The sequence below is a fragment of the Pelecanus crispus genome, chromosome 6, assembly GCF_030463565.1.
Source record: "Pelecanus crispus isolate bPelCri1 chromosome 6, bPelCri1.pri, whole genome shotgun sequence".
NCBI lineage: Eukaryota > Metazoa > Chordata > Aves > Pelecaniformes > Pelecanidae > Pelecanus > Pelecanus crispus.
In genome coordinates this window covers 71,901,050-71,920,910 of record NC_134648.1, presented here as the reverse complement: position 1 = coordinate 71,920,910, position 19,861 = coordinate 71,901,050, and the positions used below count along the sequence as shown (strand labels likewise).

Genomic DNA, 19,861 nt, shown 5'->3' with positions numbered 1-19,861 from the left:
AGAGGTCTCAAGCACTGCTGTAAATTCTCTTTGGATTCTTCACGTGTTTGTTTAACAAGTAACAGCATAGCTAATGTTTTTAATAACCTCTTTAAAAACAGATGTTTTTATATGCTGTGCTTTGAAGGAACTTCCCTGAGCAACGGCGTCACCAGCACCCGTAGGACTCACAGTAGCCTGTGCTGGTGTACGGCCCCACGGCATTTACCACCCCTTTGGAAACCCCGGCTCTCCGTACACCAGTACGTAGTAGATGTTTACAGATCATAGAATCATAGAATCACAGAATCGTCTAGGTTGGAAAAGACCTTTAAGATCATCCAGTCCAACCATTAACCTACACTACCAAGCCCACCTAAACCAATTAAGGGTAGACTAGACTAAACCATATCCCGAAGTGCCACATCTACCTGTTTTTTGAACACTTCCAGGGATGGGGACTCCACCACCTCTCTGGGCAGCCTGTTCCAATGCTTGAGCACCCTTTCCATAAAGAAATTTTTCCTAATTTCCAGCCTAAACCTCCCCTGGCGCAGCTTGAGCCCATTTCCTCTCATCCTATCGCTAGCTACTTGGGAGAAGAGACCAACACCCACCTCACTACTACCTCCTATAGAATCATAGAAATGATTCATAGATGGAGCAAAAGAAGTGCCAGTTCGATATAATGATTTCCAAATGATCACAACCTTCACGTCTCAATGACTACCGGACTTCTACTTAAGAAGATAACTACGAAGTACAAAGGTAGAAGGGAACACACTTCTATGGATACATCCCTGACTGATTTCAGTAAATCCTCAAGGGCTTCTTGGAGTTGAATTGTACAGAGAAACACTTCACCAGGGCCAGAAAACATTAGTAGAAGAGTTTTGAATCTCCAGAGCCTTTTTTTAAACATAAGTAGTATTTTTTTAATAATGAAAAAGAAGAAAAGGCAACACGATTTCTATAAATTCAGCACAGATTTCACACTTCGCTTGCTTTATGGGTTACCTTTCAGCTACAACTTTGCTTGAATTCATGCATCCTGCCTATAAACGACTACTATGAACAAAGGCTTTTTGAGTTTGAATCAGATGGATTCATTCCTCCCATTTCTCTGACAAACTTCCTAAGGGGAATTGTTGACTGCTCACAGATAACTAACTGGAGCATTTTAAAGCTACAGAAGTTTTTCAAGAAAGTCAAATCTAAGCAAGTTTGAAGGCAAAAGCCTCCCACCCCCACGAAAGAAGGTACTATCTTTTCCTAACGCTACTAGCTGTCCACGAGTTCGGAATATCAAATGCCAAATAGCCATGCTCTCTCCTTCAACTGCCATCTTCAAACCAAGCAATCTTTGCTATGTCAGAAGCGGCATTTCAGAACAGCTAGATACCGTCACATGTGAAAATCATGATCAAGAAGCTTTCCCGTAACAGCAAAAACTTGGAGGCAGCAGCCGGAATTGCCCGTCGATAGCTCATCGATTGGGCTGCCTAGTGTGGAGCAACAGGAACGTCAGTTCTAGGAACCGTGACTAATGGGCAAAAATTGAAGGAAATACGGCGATTTGGGCTAGAAAAAGACTGATGGTAGAAAAGATAACAACCTTCATGCGCTAAAAGATATCAGGGAATGGGGGAGGAGGGATAATCCATTCTCCAGTTTTATGACAGGACAATTAGCAACGGGCTTAAATTGCCTTAACCTACATTCCTTGTACAGATGAAAAGCTTCTCCTACCGGAGTAACATCGCAGCACTGGACTTGAAGGGATGGGAAGCTGTCAAATTTCCCACCAGTGAAAAAAAAAAAAAAAAAAAGAAAAAAAAAAAGGAAGAAAACACTGAACAAGTACCCATCAGGAGTGACCCAGGCTGATCCTGCCTGTAGTAGAGGGAGACAGAAAAGATGACCTCTTGATCTGCAATTAATAAATGAAGAATCTATGCAAGAATGGGGTTACCTACAGAAAAAGGAAAAAAAAAGGGATTTGGAAGAGGAAAGGGGGGTGCAGGCTGAATACAGACAGGGAGCTGATAGAAAAGTAGCAAACAGATGGAAAGAAGAGAAGTATCCATGAGAAAAGTTTGGCTAAAATAGGTAGAAAATCATTCTGAAAGATCAGACACAGAGATAGGAGAGGAGATGTATAGTCGTTCAAAGACGACAAGAATGAATTCAAAACAAAGGAATTCAGAATTTCCAGGCAGCTGGAGTATTAATCTTGGCAAGAGACACTGGAATAGGGCAAAAATTAAATATCCTTGGATAGCATGGAAAAAAAAAAAAAAGACGACAGTAAGACAAAGAATTTGTAGAAAATACTTCATCGAGAGGGAGACAGCAAGATAAGAAGAATTAGATCAAAGGTGACAATATATCCATACAAAGAGATTTTAATCTGTTTTAGTCATCAGAGATTGCTTGATGCTAAATAACAGTGAATTGGAAAAATGTACTTTTTGTCTACTCACATGTTTGCAATTATGGCTTATGTGGCATGCTGAGCGAAAACGTCGTTTAGGGAGCTGCTGTAAATCACACGAGGAGCGTGGTGAGTCACTGCAGCTTGCTACTATTATGTAATTTTACCTCTGCAGCGAGACACACAGGACACAATACAGCGTTACAATGGAATATTCTCCTCCGATCGCAGCCTGTGGTCGAGTCTGCTCCGCTTGGCACAACCAGCTGCTTGTTCTCCAGCACAGCTGGCAGGGAGCAGACTGCTGAACTTGCAGCCATATCATCGTGTGATGCGATCGGATCAGATTTCAGAAGCTAAGCGAAGTAAGGCCTGGTAAATTCATGATAAATCCGTACTTAGAGAGATCATCAAGAAAACTGACAGCCCGTTAACGTTTGTGAATTATTCTACTTGCAGATGCTACTTCTCACCTACGTGGAACTGGCATCTATAGATGCCCTGCCAAGTTGTCCTAGGTGGAGAGCACGTGTATGCGGGATCCACATAGAATAGAATAGAATCATTTAGGTTGGAAAAGACCTTTAAGATCATCCAGTCCAACCATTAACCTAACACTACCAAGTCTACTCTAAGCCAATCAAGGGTAGACTAGACTAAAGTCATACTAGACTGAAGCCTAGTAAAGACTAGACTAAAGTCATACCCCACTCTGCAGCACGGGAAGGCTCCGATGGCTCTAGTGCCTATCACACAGGGCTATTAGGTCTTCTGAGCATGCCTGACCTTGATGGTTTTTAAGCAAATTTACTCCTGCTCAATATTTTCATGTGCTCCACCAACTGCTTTGAGTGGTCCCATCCTGCAAAAAGACCCAGGGCCACTTCTCGCAACTCCTCCTGGGTCAGCCGTGAATCACTTTATTATCCAAAAGGCTCCTCAGAGGAGAAATTAATAGTTACTGTTTTAAATTGGTTTATTCTGCATTACTTCAGTGCTGCATCACAGGGCTGATGCCGTGCGGGAAGAGAGGGAGGGACGGACAGGCAGCGTCCAGGGCTCGCACACAACTGGGAGGAGGGAACTGACGGCATCTGGAGATGTTCACAGTGTCACCGAAGGGTGGGACAGAAGCACTTATTAGGAGGCCAGATCTTCAAGGTTCCAGCCAGCCTGCCAGCACTCCTGCCCCGAGCTAGTGCCCTCAACATGCAGTCCTCACGGGCCCCAGCACGCTAGACGGACACGTCGGGCTGCCTGGCAGGAGGTGCGACGTGCACGCCAAAGCCTACCCGCCAAACCTCTCTGGGGAGCTTGACCGTAGATGCAGACCTGGGATTTTTAACTCTATAATTAACATTTGTTATTTAGAAGTGAGATGCTGTTTAGCAACAGGACCGGGTGGACACTGCTGTACGGGATGCTGAAGGACGAAGAGCAGGGACACACCATCACCGATGCGCCCAAACACTCTCACTGTATTCGTACAACTCGCCCGAGAGACGTCCACCTCCTGAGTTAGCAGAAGCAACTATTGCCTCTCCTGGGACCATTCCTCAAGTGTTTTTTCAACAACCTGAGTTCCCGAACAAGGACAGAAAGCCCCACAGGAGTGACAACTGTGCAGAAACCATTCACCCCAGTACACAAAACTCCACAGCCAAGCAATATCCACAGGTCATCAGCTCCTCTGTGTTGACTTCCAGACATGCCCATGCTCCCTAGTTCTCAATCACTCACTCCAAACCACTTTCCCAAACCTCGTGAGTGTTCAGTCTCTGCTGATGAAAGGGATGGCATTCCCAAAACACAGGTGATTGCTGAGATTGGAGTTTTGCTGCCACTCTTTCCCCTCTATCCTCACTAAGTTTAACTCCCACGACATTTTCCAATCCCCATTTTGACAGCTTGACACGCAATACAACTGAACAACAGCCCCAAAATATTTTTGGGGAGGTGGAGAGGATGCAAGACATTACTGTAGCATCCCATCCCATAGCTCTGAGACATATAAAACACCCGCTTTCTTCACCACCCTGCAGACCTGCATTGCTCTTTACGAACCATTTTGAAAACGGAGAATAATCCTTTTAAAGTTTCACATCTTTAAGAAGGGGAATAATTTAAACTACACTCAAGCATCCGAGCTGTTTTATCCATACCTCTTTTCTCAGGATTCAAGGAAACCTGCAGTCTGACAGAAAGAATTTAAATTCCCCAAACTTGAAGCTCAGAAACTTGATCCAAGCAGGAAACAGCTATTTGGAAATAATGATGTTTCCACCAGCGAATTTTATTGCCAGACATCTAGCTGCCAACTGCTAACCACTGATGGTACTGATTATCTCTTGATTGATATAAAATATTACTGATGGCGATGCGCTGTCACAGCAGCACGAGCTCTGCAGCAAGTAGCACACAAGTGTTTGGAGTGACTGGTCTAACACCAGAAACGATTTCCCCGCGTATGTTCTCTTCTGCCCTGCTTGGATCCTATTTGTTAGCAGCCATGTCAACATATAATCTTTATTCTTATTCCCTAACACTTTAATCTCTTTTCCTCTCTCCCTGCCTTTTCTACTTACTGTTGTACATCTCAGCCTTTCATGATCCCATCTTTACTCTCCCTTCTCGCCACTGCCATCTCACTATTGCTATTTTTCTTCATGTATTTTGTCAAATGACGTGTCCTCCCAATTCACCCCTTCGCAACCTGCCTTCACCCCAAGTGTCGCACTGTGTTACCTTCCAATTAAAATGTGTGATCTTTCAGCTTCTTTCCTACTCCTAACACCTCCTTCCCCCACCACAACCCCTTCTGCTGGCCTTCTTCAGCCAAGAAGCTCTGTGTTGTAATTAAAAGTTTACACTACATGGAAACATGAGCTCACCCACTCATATACTCAGATACACACAGTTCTGAAAGAAGAATAGCAGGTTATAAATGCATTGTAAGTATGCAAAGTAAAATTAGCACAGATTTCAAGAAGTTCAATTTCATTAAAACGCTGGGCACTACATTAGAAGAGCGTGCTGTCTCTGTTTGGCTTTGTGTACGCTCCACAGGCAGGCTGAGCAGCTGTGCCAGTCTGCGGCGGTACCGCTCGGGACATGGCACGGCACAAGGCGACGTCCAGGTTTGAACGGCTCCGGCACACTTGGAAGCTCCGGCTTTCAGCCCTGGGTAACTCCTAGACAGATGCCGCGGCGGTGTAACGAGCTGCACACCCAACTCTCCCAACAGAAGGGTGTTGCTGTCCCCCAGGCTACGGCGATGCCAGCCCGATGCCACGGGAGGTGGCAGCCAGCAAAGAAGCACAGGAATGGGAAGCAAGGGTGTCGGCAGCGTCTGACCAGCCGCTGTTCAGCGCATAAAACCTGTGTCTATTTAAACCGCCACGCACAAAGGACATGATCCCAAGCCTGACCAGGTTACACAACGCAAGGCACTGAAGGTGTAAGCGGTACTGAGAAGTTATTTTCGTATTTCTTCTACCCCAAGCGCTGCCAACAATGGCTCAACCCCTGCAGGCTTAGTTTAAATAAGCCTCAAGCTTGTTCTTCTCCATAGCTCAAAGCATCTCCAGGGAATTCACTATACAAAGAAGAAGATTGCACTGCTGCAGTACCCTTCTTCAGTCCCCAAAATGCCCCGGACTGACAGTGCAGCTCTGCTGTGCTGCGGTCGTGGTCCAGAGAGGACAAACCCCCACTGCAGCCCGACTCGGCCCCGTGGCTGTGTTCCCATGTGGAATACGAACCACTGCATCTGAACCAGGACATGCAAAACAAACATAACGAACCAGACCTGGCTTTGAATGTACTGAGCACAATACTACACACCTTTGGATGACTATTCTCCCTTGTACAAAATCCCTTGAACGGTTCTGTCTCCAGTTTAAGATCCAACCTGAAACAGGTAACTGGCTACTTCTGGCCTTTACAGGGATTTCACACGGAAAACACGAACATTGGACCAAACGAAAACCAGCAATGAGATTCCTCTGTAACCTTGCAAAAGGTACAGAGCACGATAGATTACTGCCAGCCCTCAGAGAGTCGAAGGTCTCCGAGGGCACTATTTATCATTACAGCATTATTTGTGATAGGCATATGTAAATTTTTAACTATTTTGTTTATTACTTTTTCCCAGGAAGAAAGTTCTGTGGCAGAAAACTACACTGGCAAACAGTTACCTCTTTGTATTGACTCCCCTCTCGATTCATCTGCTAAACCCATAGAAGGAAGTGGCTTTAGTGTTTCAGATGGTTTTGGCTTCTACGCTGCTGAGTACAGTTGGATTAGTTTCTGAAACAGAATTGGCTCCCAAATTATTTGAAGCATTTGTACTCAGTGAATGCTGGGAAATGTTATTAGCGTGCCATAATACTTTTGCCTAATGCTCTCCAAAGTCTATGCCAAAAAAAAGTGAAAAACACTGTCTATTTTGATTTTAGCAGTACAGCTTAAGTAACTGTGGTAGCAGATCTAGAGTACTGCCCAAAAATTCAAATAAATTAACGACAGTAACCTTCTAAGTAGAGAGTTTATTTCCCTTGTCTGAAGAACAAAGTAAGGTAATAGCAGATGAAATAAAACATATTTATGTCGGGGTCTTGACTGCAAGTTGGGAGTCTCTTTGCCTACCAACTCACTCGCTACCTGCAGTAGATGAGGGAGTAACACGAACAAACCACAATTCCTCCCTGCCCGCCATTTCAGCAGTTTTGCTAGGTCTCCAAAAATACTGCCATCTTATTGTGTGCAGTTTCTTGCAGCTTTAATTCGGCATACTCCTCACCTCCTCTGGGGCACTCTTTGCTTCAGCATCTTTTGTCTTCTGCTCCCAATTCCCCCGTCTATGTATCAATCAAGCGTTGAGTTTGGAGCTCTTATTTTTCCATCTGCTAATTAATTCCTACCTATGAGCCACCTCCTCCTCCTCTCCAGAAGATGCTGTATATAACTCACAAGCCTATTTCTCTGGTGTCTAACTTATGAAATTCATTACCAATCTTTTTCTAGTTGTGCCCTACGGTCTGGAGGAGCTTGTGCTGGTGCTCGGAGGGGCTGCACTCCGCAGGGGACCACCACAGCTAGCTGCAACAGCTTCTGATGCTGCCCTGGTCCAGGAATTGATGGTGCTCTGCAAGTACAGTCCTACAAAGCTATTCAAAACCCATAAAATTAGTCAGAGCATTGAAGCGGGGAGCAGCTGATTTATTTTTTTTTTACATCTGGAAGATTTTTGAACAGCCATGCCTTCCTGCAAAGACAGTAAGCTGCTGCACAGTCTAGCCACCCTGCAGAGGCAGCAGACATCCCAGAGAAGTAAAAATAAATAAGTAAACAAATGCTGTGAACCCTTCTGAAAAACAAAAGAAACCCCCAACAAGATCTCTGCCAAGAGGCTGTGGGTGTACACGCGATGGATGGAGATCGGGTTGGCAGCATTTAAAAGAAGATGTATTAAAAAACAAAACAAAACAAAAAACCCACAAAAACCTAGAAGAAATCGCTTCCCTGTGACAAGTCAGACCAACAACATAATGAAACATGTAAGACATGGCCATCGGCGCCCATTAAAATGGGGTTCTCAATAGTGGTGACTTTGGGCCAGAGCCTAGAGCCTTGCACTTTTCACTGCAGTGCTTAAGCAGCATCAAGCAAAGGTAGGGGCTGCTCGGCCTCCGACGGTTCCTCCTCTTCCCTCAGCTCCAACGGCAGAGGATTCGGCCTCTCCTTCAGTTCAGTTTTCAAAGCAGTTCTTCAAATTCACAATAAAACCAGACCTACTTCATTTGGATCAGGTGCAGCAACATGAACACTCGAGGAAGCCTCTCACTACATTAGCAATAGGTTAATACCGTCCGTTTTCTGTCATTAAAGCATTGCTCTGCCCCATCGTAGACCTGATGGGAGATAAACCCAGCAGCGATTTGTTCTCCCCGCCACCACTGCCCCAAGCACTGGCCACAGCATTTCACATCCTGAGCGGGGGCTGAGGGATCCCCGCGATGGTTTCCACTGCCTAATTAGCCTTACCGCTGCAATGCACGTACCTAAAACCAGCCCTGGTTTGCTAAGGAAAGGCCAGTAGTCAGAGTCACCCAAAGGCAGTGGTTTTAGCTTCTCCCCTGAGCCTCCCCACACTTCTACCTTCAGCCTTCAAAAACATCTCTTTGGCTGCACAGTGAAGTGGATCGCAGAACCAAACAGAATTAAAAATTAAGCCTGCACTGAGGCAGGTATGGGGCCCTTCAGTCCTGCGTCCTGTCTCCAACAGAGGATGCCAAGGAAGTATTTAAAAGTAGACCACACAGGGATGCTTCCCCCAAACACTCTTCCCACCTCCAGAGATTTCTGGCTCAGAAAAACCTCAGTCATAGATGGGATCTTTGTATTTAATAGTCTTTCATGTATTTTTCTCTCACATAAATTTGTACAGTTGCTTTTTGCACCTATGTAAACACAACTTAATACAATGAGGAGTTTCACAGATCTTGCAGAGAAAACCGCATTTCCTTGTTGCTCGGAACCTGCCATCCGTTCGCTGCACCCGCCGCCTCCAAACCTGCTGCCAGCTCAGTCCCCTCATCTGCTTTCACCTAAATACACACCCTGGTACATGGGGTGGGATGGGATCCCGGGATGGGATGAAGCATGCAGGGCCAAGAGAACTATCCTGCGCATTGCTGTGTACTGCCTTCAAGTTCATAAAAACAATCTGCAAACAAGAGGAAAACCCACGCTGTGTACCACAACCACAAGGCAATAGGCGGTTCTGCTCCAAAGAGGTTACCACCTAACGAGATCAAACAGCAGAGGATTGAAAGGACCACTGAAGGACTCAAAAAGGCTTGTAGAGGTCACGGTGGTGGGAGTTAAGGCCATGCCCAAGGTTTTGCCCACTGGCCACCACTCTCTAGGTCATACGATCATTAATTCTGGTGTGAGTAGGGAGGTGTAGAAATTCAGGACATTCATCTAACAGGGACTGAGCCACAGCCACTGACACCTGAACTGTGTTGTGTGGATGAAGCTGGATTTGCAGAAGACCTTGCTGACTCTAGAAGATGAGAGCTGCAATGGAAGCAGCGGTACCACCAGCATGGCCTGGCTGCTCTTTGCTTGTTTACCTGCGCTGGTACACTTCAGTGGAAACTTCAAGAAAGAAGGGAAGGGAAGGGAAAGCTAAAGAATCAAGCTGAGCCTTTCTTTTCATTTATTCACTGGAATTTTTCAATTTTTTCCAACTGAAAAAAAATGTTCAGATTTCAGGAACTTTTAACTGTTAAAAAAAAATAAAATAAAAAAAAAAAAAAATCACTTGGAAATGAACAGCTAGCCTCATGGGAAATCTTACATCACGCATTCCAGAGGATAACATACTTTTCTTGGATGTGGGAAACCCCAAATTAATTTTTCCATGATCATTTTACAAAAGAGACTAGCCGTCACCCTGAACACCAGGCAACAGAGTCACTCTCATGTGCCGTCTAAATCGAGTCATGTTTAATTTATACTAAATGCAAAAAGTGTATGAAAAGTTTCAGCAGAAATCCTTCAAACCACCTTGGAATGCCTTACACGTCAGTAGGGAAAGCAACACCCTGTGAAGAGGGAGACCCAACTGCCGATCTTCACAGTAAATAAGACAAAGATAGACCTGAACTCCTCTTCCCCTGTATTCTATAACCATGTGATATATGGGGACTCCTGCTGCCTTCCTCTCCCACTTTATAACCGGCACCTCAGTATCGCTGATAATCTAGCTCAAGAGGAAGAAAACAAGGGATGGGGTGAAGCCACCAAAGCACTCAATTTTAGAAACATTCCCAGCCCTTTTCTCCCGCACCCCATTTTTATTTTGGTAAAAACTACTTTGGTGAGTCAACCCAAATTCATGCATAGTTGCTTAACCAATTCAAAATGGCTACAATAGCCAAAAAAAAAAAAAAAAAAAAAAAGAGAGACATTCCATGCAAGTTGTTATCTTTTAACAAATGTTAAGGAATTTTTGGAAGACAAAAAAACCCAACTGCAAAGACATTATCACTCCTCCCTCAAAGTTTTGATCTGGGATTTTACAACCAAGAAATATGGGGTGAGGCACAGGCATTAAGCATTGATCCTCCTGTCAAAGGTTTCAAAATTATTATTCAAGGGTAACAGACATGTCGGAAAAATTCAGCTGGCCTAGAAGTCAGCTGGACCATACTAAACTTTTATGAAAAATGAACATACTGCTATTTAAAAACAGTCGTCTTTGAAACTTTATTCATATGGCTAAAGGAAAAATTTAAAACCAATTGGTTTCTAAGACTGACTCTCCGATTATTATATATACCACTGGTCAGAGTCCCCAGTGGGAGAGGTATAGGTGCTCAAGCTGGTCAGATGTCTTGAGTAAGCACCGTAGATTTGAAAAAGTACTGCTAGCCCGGATTTAATATAAAGCCGGAGGAACTACAAAATACAACGGCAGGATGGGCAGAGCCATCTCTCAGGGCTCAGTTCCTGAGGGATGCACGTTTGGAGAGACCAGGAGAAGACAGGGTGGCCTTTCTGCTTGTCAAGGACCTACAGACATTAGCAAACCCTTCGTGTTTAAGAACCCATGATGCCTCTCGACCCGAGTGACTGAGCAGAACCGAGCAATGACAAGCAAATGAGACAACATATTCTCTTAAGCAAGAAAGAGGAAGATGGCACATCCACCTCACTTGCTAGCAATACACTGACACTGTGAGCTCCTCATCAAAATGCCAGTCTTAACCCATCCAGTCACGAATAGATGCTGGCGTTCAGGGACCGGAGACATATCAGTGCCGGTTGTCAAAACCTCAAATCATAGAAGACAGGTCGGCAGGGACCTCCAGAGCCTTCTGCTCCAAGCAGGGCTAGCTGCAGTTGGGGTCATGTTGCTCAGGGCCTTGCCCAGTCAACTTCAGAAAATCTTCAAAGGCAGAGATCCCACCACCTCCCTGGGCCCTGCCCCAGAGCACAAACTCTCCTAGCGAGGAATCTTCCCCACATCCAGCTGGACTCTCCCCTGGTGCAGCCTGCGCCGGCTGGCTCTCACCCCTTCGCTGGGCACTCTTCACGAGAATCTGGGTACAGCTCCTCTACCAGTCCATCGTGGAGGATGGCGGTTAGATCCCTCTTCAGCCTTCTTACCTCCAGACTAAAAACCACTCGGTTCTGTCAGCCTCTCCTATGTCATGTGCCTTTCCGGATTTTCCTCCATTTTTCCTGCCTAAAAGACTCCCCTGCATTGTTCCCTGCAGCACTCCAGTCATGCAAGCTATCTCATCATGTCTCCATAAATCCTACTACTTCCTAGCTCTGTGACTGTACACTAATTTCCAGTGTCCCTTCGTTGCTTCATAAGCTACATGCGTTACTCCACGAATACCGGAGGAGCATGCGTTCACAGGAGGAGCCTCCCTCATCCCCTGTCCCAGAGAACCAGGACCCTGAACATGCACAGCACAGGAGCGCGGACAAACCGCAGCCACGGAGACTAACGTGGAAAAGAGATACAGAAGAGGACTACACTAAGGAGGGATTTGAAAGGTATGCCAGCAACCAAGTAATGAGATTACTTCTTCAAATAAATACAAGATCCTCAGGTGGGACTGAGTTATGACTGAGGAGATCAAAAGCTCCTCTCCTCATTTCCACTCAGGACACAATTTCTGATTTCAGCTCTCTATGCGGGAATCAGATTAAGCTTCAGCTCAGCAAACCTCTTAGGCAGCAAGTGAGCTTCTCCTGCACCTCCTGTTTTTAGGAGTAGCAGCAGAAAATGCATGGGGAAACGACAGTACGAGCCATCCTCCTCCCTCAGCACAGGTGAGAAGACAGACGACACATTAAAAAGCACAGGGCTCTCTTTTTCCCAGCGCACCAGCATCACTGCCTGGTCCCTTCCCCCTTTCAACTCACACAGCCTACTAGCTCCCTACTGTCTCAGAGCTCACAATTTACCATCTGTCCTTAATCTTCTCTTTGTACTAACACCACACTGTAACCACAACATCTTTTTATGCAACAATCAATAAGGCAGATAAGAACAGACAAGGAAATAGTGAGCAGGACATAGCCAAAAGTAATGGTACATCCTGCAGTGCTTCCTGTCATCTAACCGCTGAAACTACAAAAAACCCCAAACATTTCTTTTATGTGGAGCTTCAGAGCCATGTGGAAATAAACATATGGAAAAAAATGAAAATACAATTCAAAAATACAGACAAGAATGTCAAACTTACCAGGCTCTAACTTGATTATTTTTACAGCAGCCAGTTCTCCTGTATGAAGATTTCTAGCCTGAAATAAGAGAGTTGAGACATATTTAATTATACTGCAAAGGCATCTCACACAGTCTTACAAACTGGAAAGATACGCTATAATGTCATGTGTTACAAATATGGCACAACGCAATTACCTGAGAGCAACCTGGGTGAGGATTATCTGGTTTTGGTATTAGCAAAGCATCAACCTAGTTGGAGTTGTGAAGCACTACTGGCAGTGCCTTTCGAGACTTTAAAAAAACCCCAGCTATCTGCCAGTAAATGAGAGTTCATGCCTCTCAAATACCATTTTTAAGGGTCTTTGAAACAGAGAAGTTTATGCCATCCGTGCTCGCTGGCGTGGTACAGAAGTGCTATGCTGCAACACAGAGTGCCGGAGCATGCAGCGCTCAACCACCCATCGCATGGTGCTAAACCTCAGCGTGCTCGGAAAGTGGAACTGATAGGTGGAGAGGCAGTCGCAGCTCCCTGCGAACAACTTAACTCTGAAAACAAACTCCTTCCAGCAGATCCTGGCAGAGGCGAGCCGTCCCCACGAGCCTCAAGAAGAAGATGGGGTAGGGAGCTCCGATTAAACCTTTACAGAACTGCCCTCTCCAGGTACGGCGTAAACTTCACACCGAGAATTCAGTGCTGGAGGAAAATGTTACAGGAACACCAGATACAGAAAGTTTTAAGAGGGGATTTCATTAACACTGTTAACTCTAGTAAAATGAGCTCTAAATCACTCAGGCACCATCACCAGAGCTAAGCTATATTGGTTTTGACACACAACCTGATCCAGTTAGGCACTGTGGCATTCCCCTTCTGCTGATCATCCAAAGTTACAGGAGTCTAAACCCAACTGTTTCATGATCTTAGAGGTCCTTTCCAATCTTAAGGATTCCTAGTTTTTACTTTCATTATAAATAATCCAGCCACCAAGCCAGGAAACATGAAATTGCTCCTCTCCCCTTAATTGGTTTAGTGGTGGACTTGGCAGTGTTAGGTTAATGGTTGGACTGGATGATCTTCAAGGTCTTTTCCAACCCAAACGATTCTATGATTCTTACCCTAACAAACATGTAGAGTCTGCTGAATGTATGAAATCTGGTTTAGAGGTAGATTATAGAAAATTGAGAGAAAACTGGGTTAGGTGAAATTGATTAGGGCAGTTACTTGAGATGACGATGCAAAGCAAATTTGCCCCTGCGGACTGACGTGGGCCACCACAGAACAAAACACACTTCTCTTGCGTATGGACAAGAAGTCATCTTAATTTAACAACAGGTAAAGCAAGAACTTGAAAAATGAATCCTTCAGTTCTGTCAACACTTAGTCAAGCTTCCAAAATCAGGAAAGGCTTTCCAGCCGGGGGAAAGAAAAAAAAAAAAAAAAAAAGAAACCAACAACAATAATTGGCCTTTCAAATTCCTGTAGTGCTCAGCCAAGAGATGGGTGTCAAAATGCATGCCAAGGACACCAATATGGCTCAACTGAAGTCAAAGAGCACTCGAACAACTGTGCAACAGAACCAAACATCTGAAGCGAACAGACCAAATCACTGAACACAGAAACAGACAGTTATCTGCTAACCACAAAGGAAATTTTACCACTTCTTAAAGTACCTTCCTATCAGAGATGCTTTTTAGACCACAGCAAAATCTTGGGTATCCTTCGACATGCAGAAGGAGCACGCATCCAAGCACGGACAAAGGATTAGGACCTCTCTGGTACTGTTACCCCCAACAAGACCGTTATGAAATACAGATGTTCCCGTAAAAGACCAAGTACACTATCTTGGTGAGGCCAGGGAACCTCCATTATCCACAAGCACCTATGCTGTTCAGATAAAGGAGATTGCACGGTCTCCCGAATATCAGCTTCAGTTCTGATGCTATTCCTTCCCAATATTCCTTTTGCACACAAGCAGTAACTGCCACTGCTACTGTTACGCTGAAGTCTGAAAGAATGGATGTAGTCTGCAAAAGGTCTTTGGTATGCAGACTGCTTGGCAGGGACTCCAAGGTTCAGGCTGGAGGAGATCGCTGCAATTACTGGCTCTCAGCTTGCACACACGATAGGCCATAGAGCTTCACCAAATTGTGTCCTGCTGCTATCTGATATTACCATTAAGTTTTTGCATATAATCTATAGCCTGGACATGGACTATTTTGGGTTTCAACCATCGAACTTTGCTGGAATGGAAAGCTCTCCACCGCAGTGGTATTTATCAACTAAACACATCAAGATATCTGAGCCACTCACCCTGAGACAGGTTTTCTGGTCCTACAGTTTAATCTTCCAACTGAACACTTTCTCGAGTTGATGACACCAGGACCACGCACACTACTTAACTCCTATCATGCCAGCACCAAAGGCAAAAATGCTGAGTATTCCCTGATCCTCAGTATCCTTGTTTGGATGCTCACAGATACAAGAACTGTACTAGATCTTCAGTCTAGACAGTCGTATTGCAAGCATGCAGCAAATTACCCAAGCTGACTGCTTCCCAAGAAATATCACCTGCCTGCAAACACGAATGATGGCTTTTGTTCCTTTACCTTTGATTCCATCTGCTTTACACAGGCACACACCTCTCTCTGCCGCCACTCTTGCTTTTTAAGCCTTTCTCTTCCACACCTTTCCGTCAGCTGAAAACAGTAATTCATTATTGATCAAGTTATCTGGCACATCATTAAAAATGTAACAAGGCGAGGGCTAAAAACTAGTTCTCCATGGTACACAGCTAGGTATGAAAACTGCCAAATAAGGATTCCTCAAATCATTTTGAGACGTTAGTTAAAGAGATTGTCAACAGTAGCTGCTGTTCAGTATCTCATGAACTGTTATTGACATAGCAAGTTATCATTTATATGCATTTATCACATAAAGATGACATATATATCATGAACTTTGATGACTTCTTCTGAATTCCAGTATTTCTAATATTTCAGTCTAATGAAAGATAAGAACTGTTACATTTCTTACTGTCTTTAATTCTGCTGGCCTTGATTCCTTCAATATGTAAGGAAGTCTCCTAAGAACTCCTCTTGACACTAAAGGCTAAAAGACAAAGCTCAGCATTTGCACAACTCCCTCCTGAGCTGGAGCCCACATCCCCATCAGAAACATGGTCTGGTTCCCACATGACAGAAGTGGAGCCTGACCTCCCCGACAGATCAGGGGACTTGCTGTAAGACTTTCCCCAAGAGGAAGCCGCAGTCTTTGCTATCTGTTAGTCTTGATCTTAATTTTATTTAATGAGTCTCAAAATTGAAAATTATGTTCTACATGACTCAGAATGAAAATTAAAACTACAGGATTTGGGCAGAAGGATTGCAAAGCTTCACCAGAAAACCTGACCTACAAAAGAATGGGACCAGAACAAAGGTATGTTTGAATGAGGTGAGCCACAGAGTCAAATTTATTTTTCTCAATGACATATACAGAGTATATTTACTGAGAAAGAAGAGCTAGGTAGGGTTTTGGTCATCTCTTCTTTAGCTGTCCTACTGTCTGCTATAGGATGAGTGACAGCATCCCACTGAGCACAGCTCTTCCAGAATATTTTAGCAGCTAAATACTAATACTACAGAACATCACACAGAGTCTGTGTTCAAAACAAAACAAAACAAAACACGAGTAATCCTCTTTTTTTGAATATCCCATTGCATAGTTGTAGCGACCTAGGAGATTACATGTCACTACATGCGACAGCACAATAATCATTACGCTTTTTTCCTCAGCATATATCAGCGCCAACCAACACAACGCAGATTCCCTCAAGCATATACACAGCCGTACCACAGCAGATTAAAGGTTCCTTTAAACCCACGGTCCTGTCTCAAACAGCAGATGCTTCAGAAAGTGGTTAAGAGCCGAGCAAGCAAATGGTGACGCTTCCCTGATGCACTCTCCCAGCAACTGAACTGGGATCTACACAGTGCCTTCTACAACACGGACTAGCTGCAGACAGAGCCTGCGTTAGGCTGTCAATCCAGGAGCAACACACGTTCTTCCAACCTAGGCACAACGTCAGTGGCGTGTCCCAACACCACACTCAAAAATGAGAGGTGCACGACTAGTAGCACTGGGGTTTGGGGGAGTTGGGAGAGTTTTATGATATCACACACAAAAAATCATCGGGTTTTCCCACCAAGACTTAACTTCCTTCTCAGAACTGCATCAAAAAGCTGTTGTGGGACAGTGCAACCCAACGTCACACCCGTGGCAATCCCTGTGTACAATGCTTCCCACCACACACCCAAACAATGCACATGAGAAAACATATTTTGGGTAGGACACTTCCTGTAGCTAATGACCAGAAATAACACAGAAAACTGGTTTCAGAACCAGTTACACATTCTGCAGTTTTGTTTTGTTTTATTTTTAAGAGTGTAAGCCAGACAATTCTACCCCAGGCCTGTCCACAGTACTAAGCTGTGTGAGATGGACAAAAATTGGAGAATCATTTCACTTGGACATCTGAATGCAAGTTTATGCGCTCAGTCTCCTTGTCCCGCCACTTTCTCCTTCAACACTGAGCAAGAGAAGGGGAAGATTCAGACAGCAATATCACTCTCACAGCCTCCAAATTAGTATTTTCAATTTCCATGGTGAAATCCCCTCCTCGCCCCACTGTAGTTGTCTGATCTCCAGCCTTGGATCAACAACCCAATTCACCAAAAGAGCCATTTGTTCGACTGTGTCTTCATTTAATCTAATCATAATTGCAGCTCCTGTGGCAACCCTCCCATGCATCCCCATCTTATTCATTCATTGCCAAGCTTCACTCATCAGTGACCACGACGTTTTGCTGTCTCAAGTGCTGCCTGCTTCTCCTCAGTTACTGTACATACCTTCAAAAGGCACCCTGACCTCCTGCCCAGCAATTGAAATAGAAGTTTCTCATCTGCTTTCTGGTTTCCGACCTCTTACACTTTATAACTCTTAACCTGCTCTATGTGGTTTTGAATTTCCCATTATTCTGCATCGTTCTTTCCCTATCGCACAGTATCATCAAACAGACCCTTGAATTCACCTATCTACGTGTCTGAATTCACATCTACCACTACCTAGAGCTCTCAGCCAACTAAGGGAACTAAGGTGACCCAAAGAAATGTCTCTCACCCGGGCTGCTCTAAATCCATGAAAACAGATTGCTTGCTTACACACAGGAAGCCCAGTAAGTATTTTAGTTGTGACTAAGAGAATCCAAAACATTACGGGCATCAGGGGAATAAAAAAACCCCAGGATACCCAAACAAACCAAGACTACTGCATGTATGTACAGGAAGGCAGAAGCACAAAGACCTTGAAACAGAAGATGGGATCTTGAAGATGCCACCACAACCACCCCAGCTGTGGAGTAAAACTTCAGCGAGCAACTGCCACAGCTTGGCACAACCACCAGACCTTTCAGCAGCGCTTCAGCCCTGAGCTCTTCTACATGAGGATCTGGGTTTGACTACTTGGTGTGGTATCCCTCTCCCATATGATCCAAACGCTCCCATGAGCATGCCACATTCTTGTATGTAACCCCATTTCAGCTTTTTTATCCTATGCTCAAACTGGTCAGACATAGAGATGAGACATTTCTGCAAAGGAAGGATTTCTTTCTCAAGACGAGACCTCTGATTCCCTACTGCTGTTCCAGGCACACAAGGAGAAGCCCTCAAGAGCAACTCCAGGATCCCAAGGTCTCACGCTATGCTGCAGCCTCAACAGAGGCCTGCCATGAAAGACAGCAAGTCCTCGGGGGGCCCCAGTAACTCTAACACAACAATAACTTTGGGGGGTTTCATCATTTGCTTGGGTTTTTTTGTGAACACACAAACAAACATCCATAAAAATCAGGATCCAAGATATTAAGAAATCTGACACGAACTGCCAGACCAAATTCCGATCTCCTAGTTCACCCTTTATCCCTCAAATAAGCAGCAACTGATGTGTTAAGAGAAGATTTCGTTCTTGGTGGATGGCAACCTGCTGGTCTGTAACAGAATTTGAATTACGTCCTAATGCAGAAGTTCAAATAAGCGTTCCTAGTATCTATCCTAATGAACTATACAATTTTGCTTACTGTTATGATTTACATAAATCAGTCTGTCAGTTTTAAAAAATGCTCTGCAAATAGAGCTGGAAAGCTATCAGGCAGCTAAAGCAAAGAGCAGCAACGTTGGCCATACTCTTAATGAATAGAAAGAAGAGGCTTGTACTTCTGAAACACCATCTCTTTACCAGCTGAGTTTAACACCCAGACTGTAGAGCTGACTATTCATTAAAAGTTAATACATAACCGGAAGGCTTCTCAGAAAACCCAGCTTAAAAGCAACAAGAGTTAATCCCCACTGTGTGAGCCTAGAATTGCTATCCTTCACAAGGATACCGCAACCTTTTGTGGTCCTGTACAACATTAGGAAAGCACTTTTGTAAAAGAAATCAAACTCTCTGAAAGCTCTGAGAAAAAAAAAAATTCCTTGCAAATTTGCACATAAAGGATCACCCAAGCAGAGAGCCCAGTTCTGACGTCTCACCGCTGAACACGATCTCCTGAAACGCTCACCTGAGCAGCACCCTGCAAAGAGAGTAAAATGCCGCCATTTGCTCGGAGCAGATGCGGACCTTGGCGTCAGGACGGTGCATGAGCAGGAGAATCGCCTGTACAGGCCACAGAGCGGCTGCAGAGCTCCTCTGCCCGGGCTCTAGCCAAAAATAGTAGTTCCCGCTATTGCTTTCCAGTTTTAGACTGAGAGCATGCTGGTTCCTGTCCCAGCACCAGGCAGCGCACCCCACGAGCATCCTCGGAAGACTCGCAGAAATGGTATACGTCCCATGGACCACACCCACACACATGCAATTACTGCAGAGTTTTGTAGGGTTTTTTCTTTTATATAAAACAAAATAAGCAAAACATATCCCAAATTCCCCGCAGCCCCATCCTGAGAAAACCTAAGCAGAGTACTGGACTGAATAAAGGCCCCCGTGCTCAGAGCACCTCCATAGCAGATGCTGAACGCATTTTTCTCCTTCATGCAGGAAGGTCTATGGATGGATTAAAAATGTAGAAGAAGGAAGAAAAGAGGATAGCTTCAAAAAAAAAAAAAAAAAAAAAGTGGACGACTATCAAATATTAATGCAGATCTTACTG

At 44.5% G+C, this 19,861-nt stretch overlaps 1 protein-coding gene across 1 annotated transcript in view; it reads right to left on the bottom strand.

Moving 5' to 3' along the window:
* Positions 1-19,861, bottom strand: part of MAP4K5 (mitogen-activated protein kinase kinase kinase kinase 5) — a 70,097-nt gene that overhangs the window by 35,120 nt on the left and 15,116 nt on the right. The window contains exon 2 of the mRNA XM_075711993.1: positions 12,688-12,745. Within this exon, the coding sequence (XP_075568108.1) occupies positions 12,688-12,745 (58 nt within the window). The remainder of the gene's footprint in view (positions 1-12,687; positions 12,746-19,861) is intronic.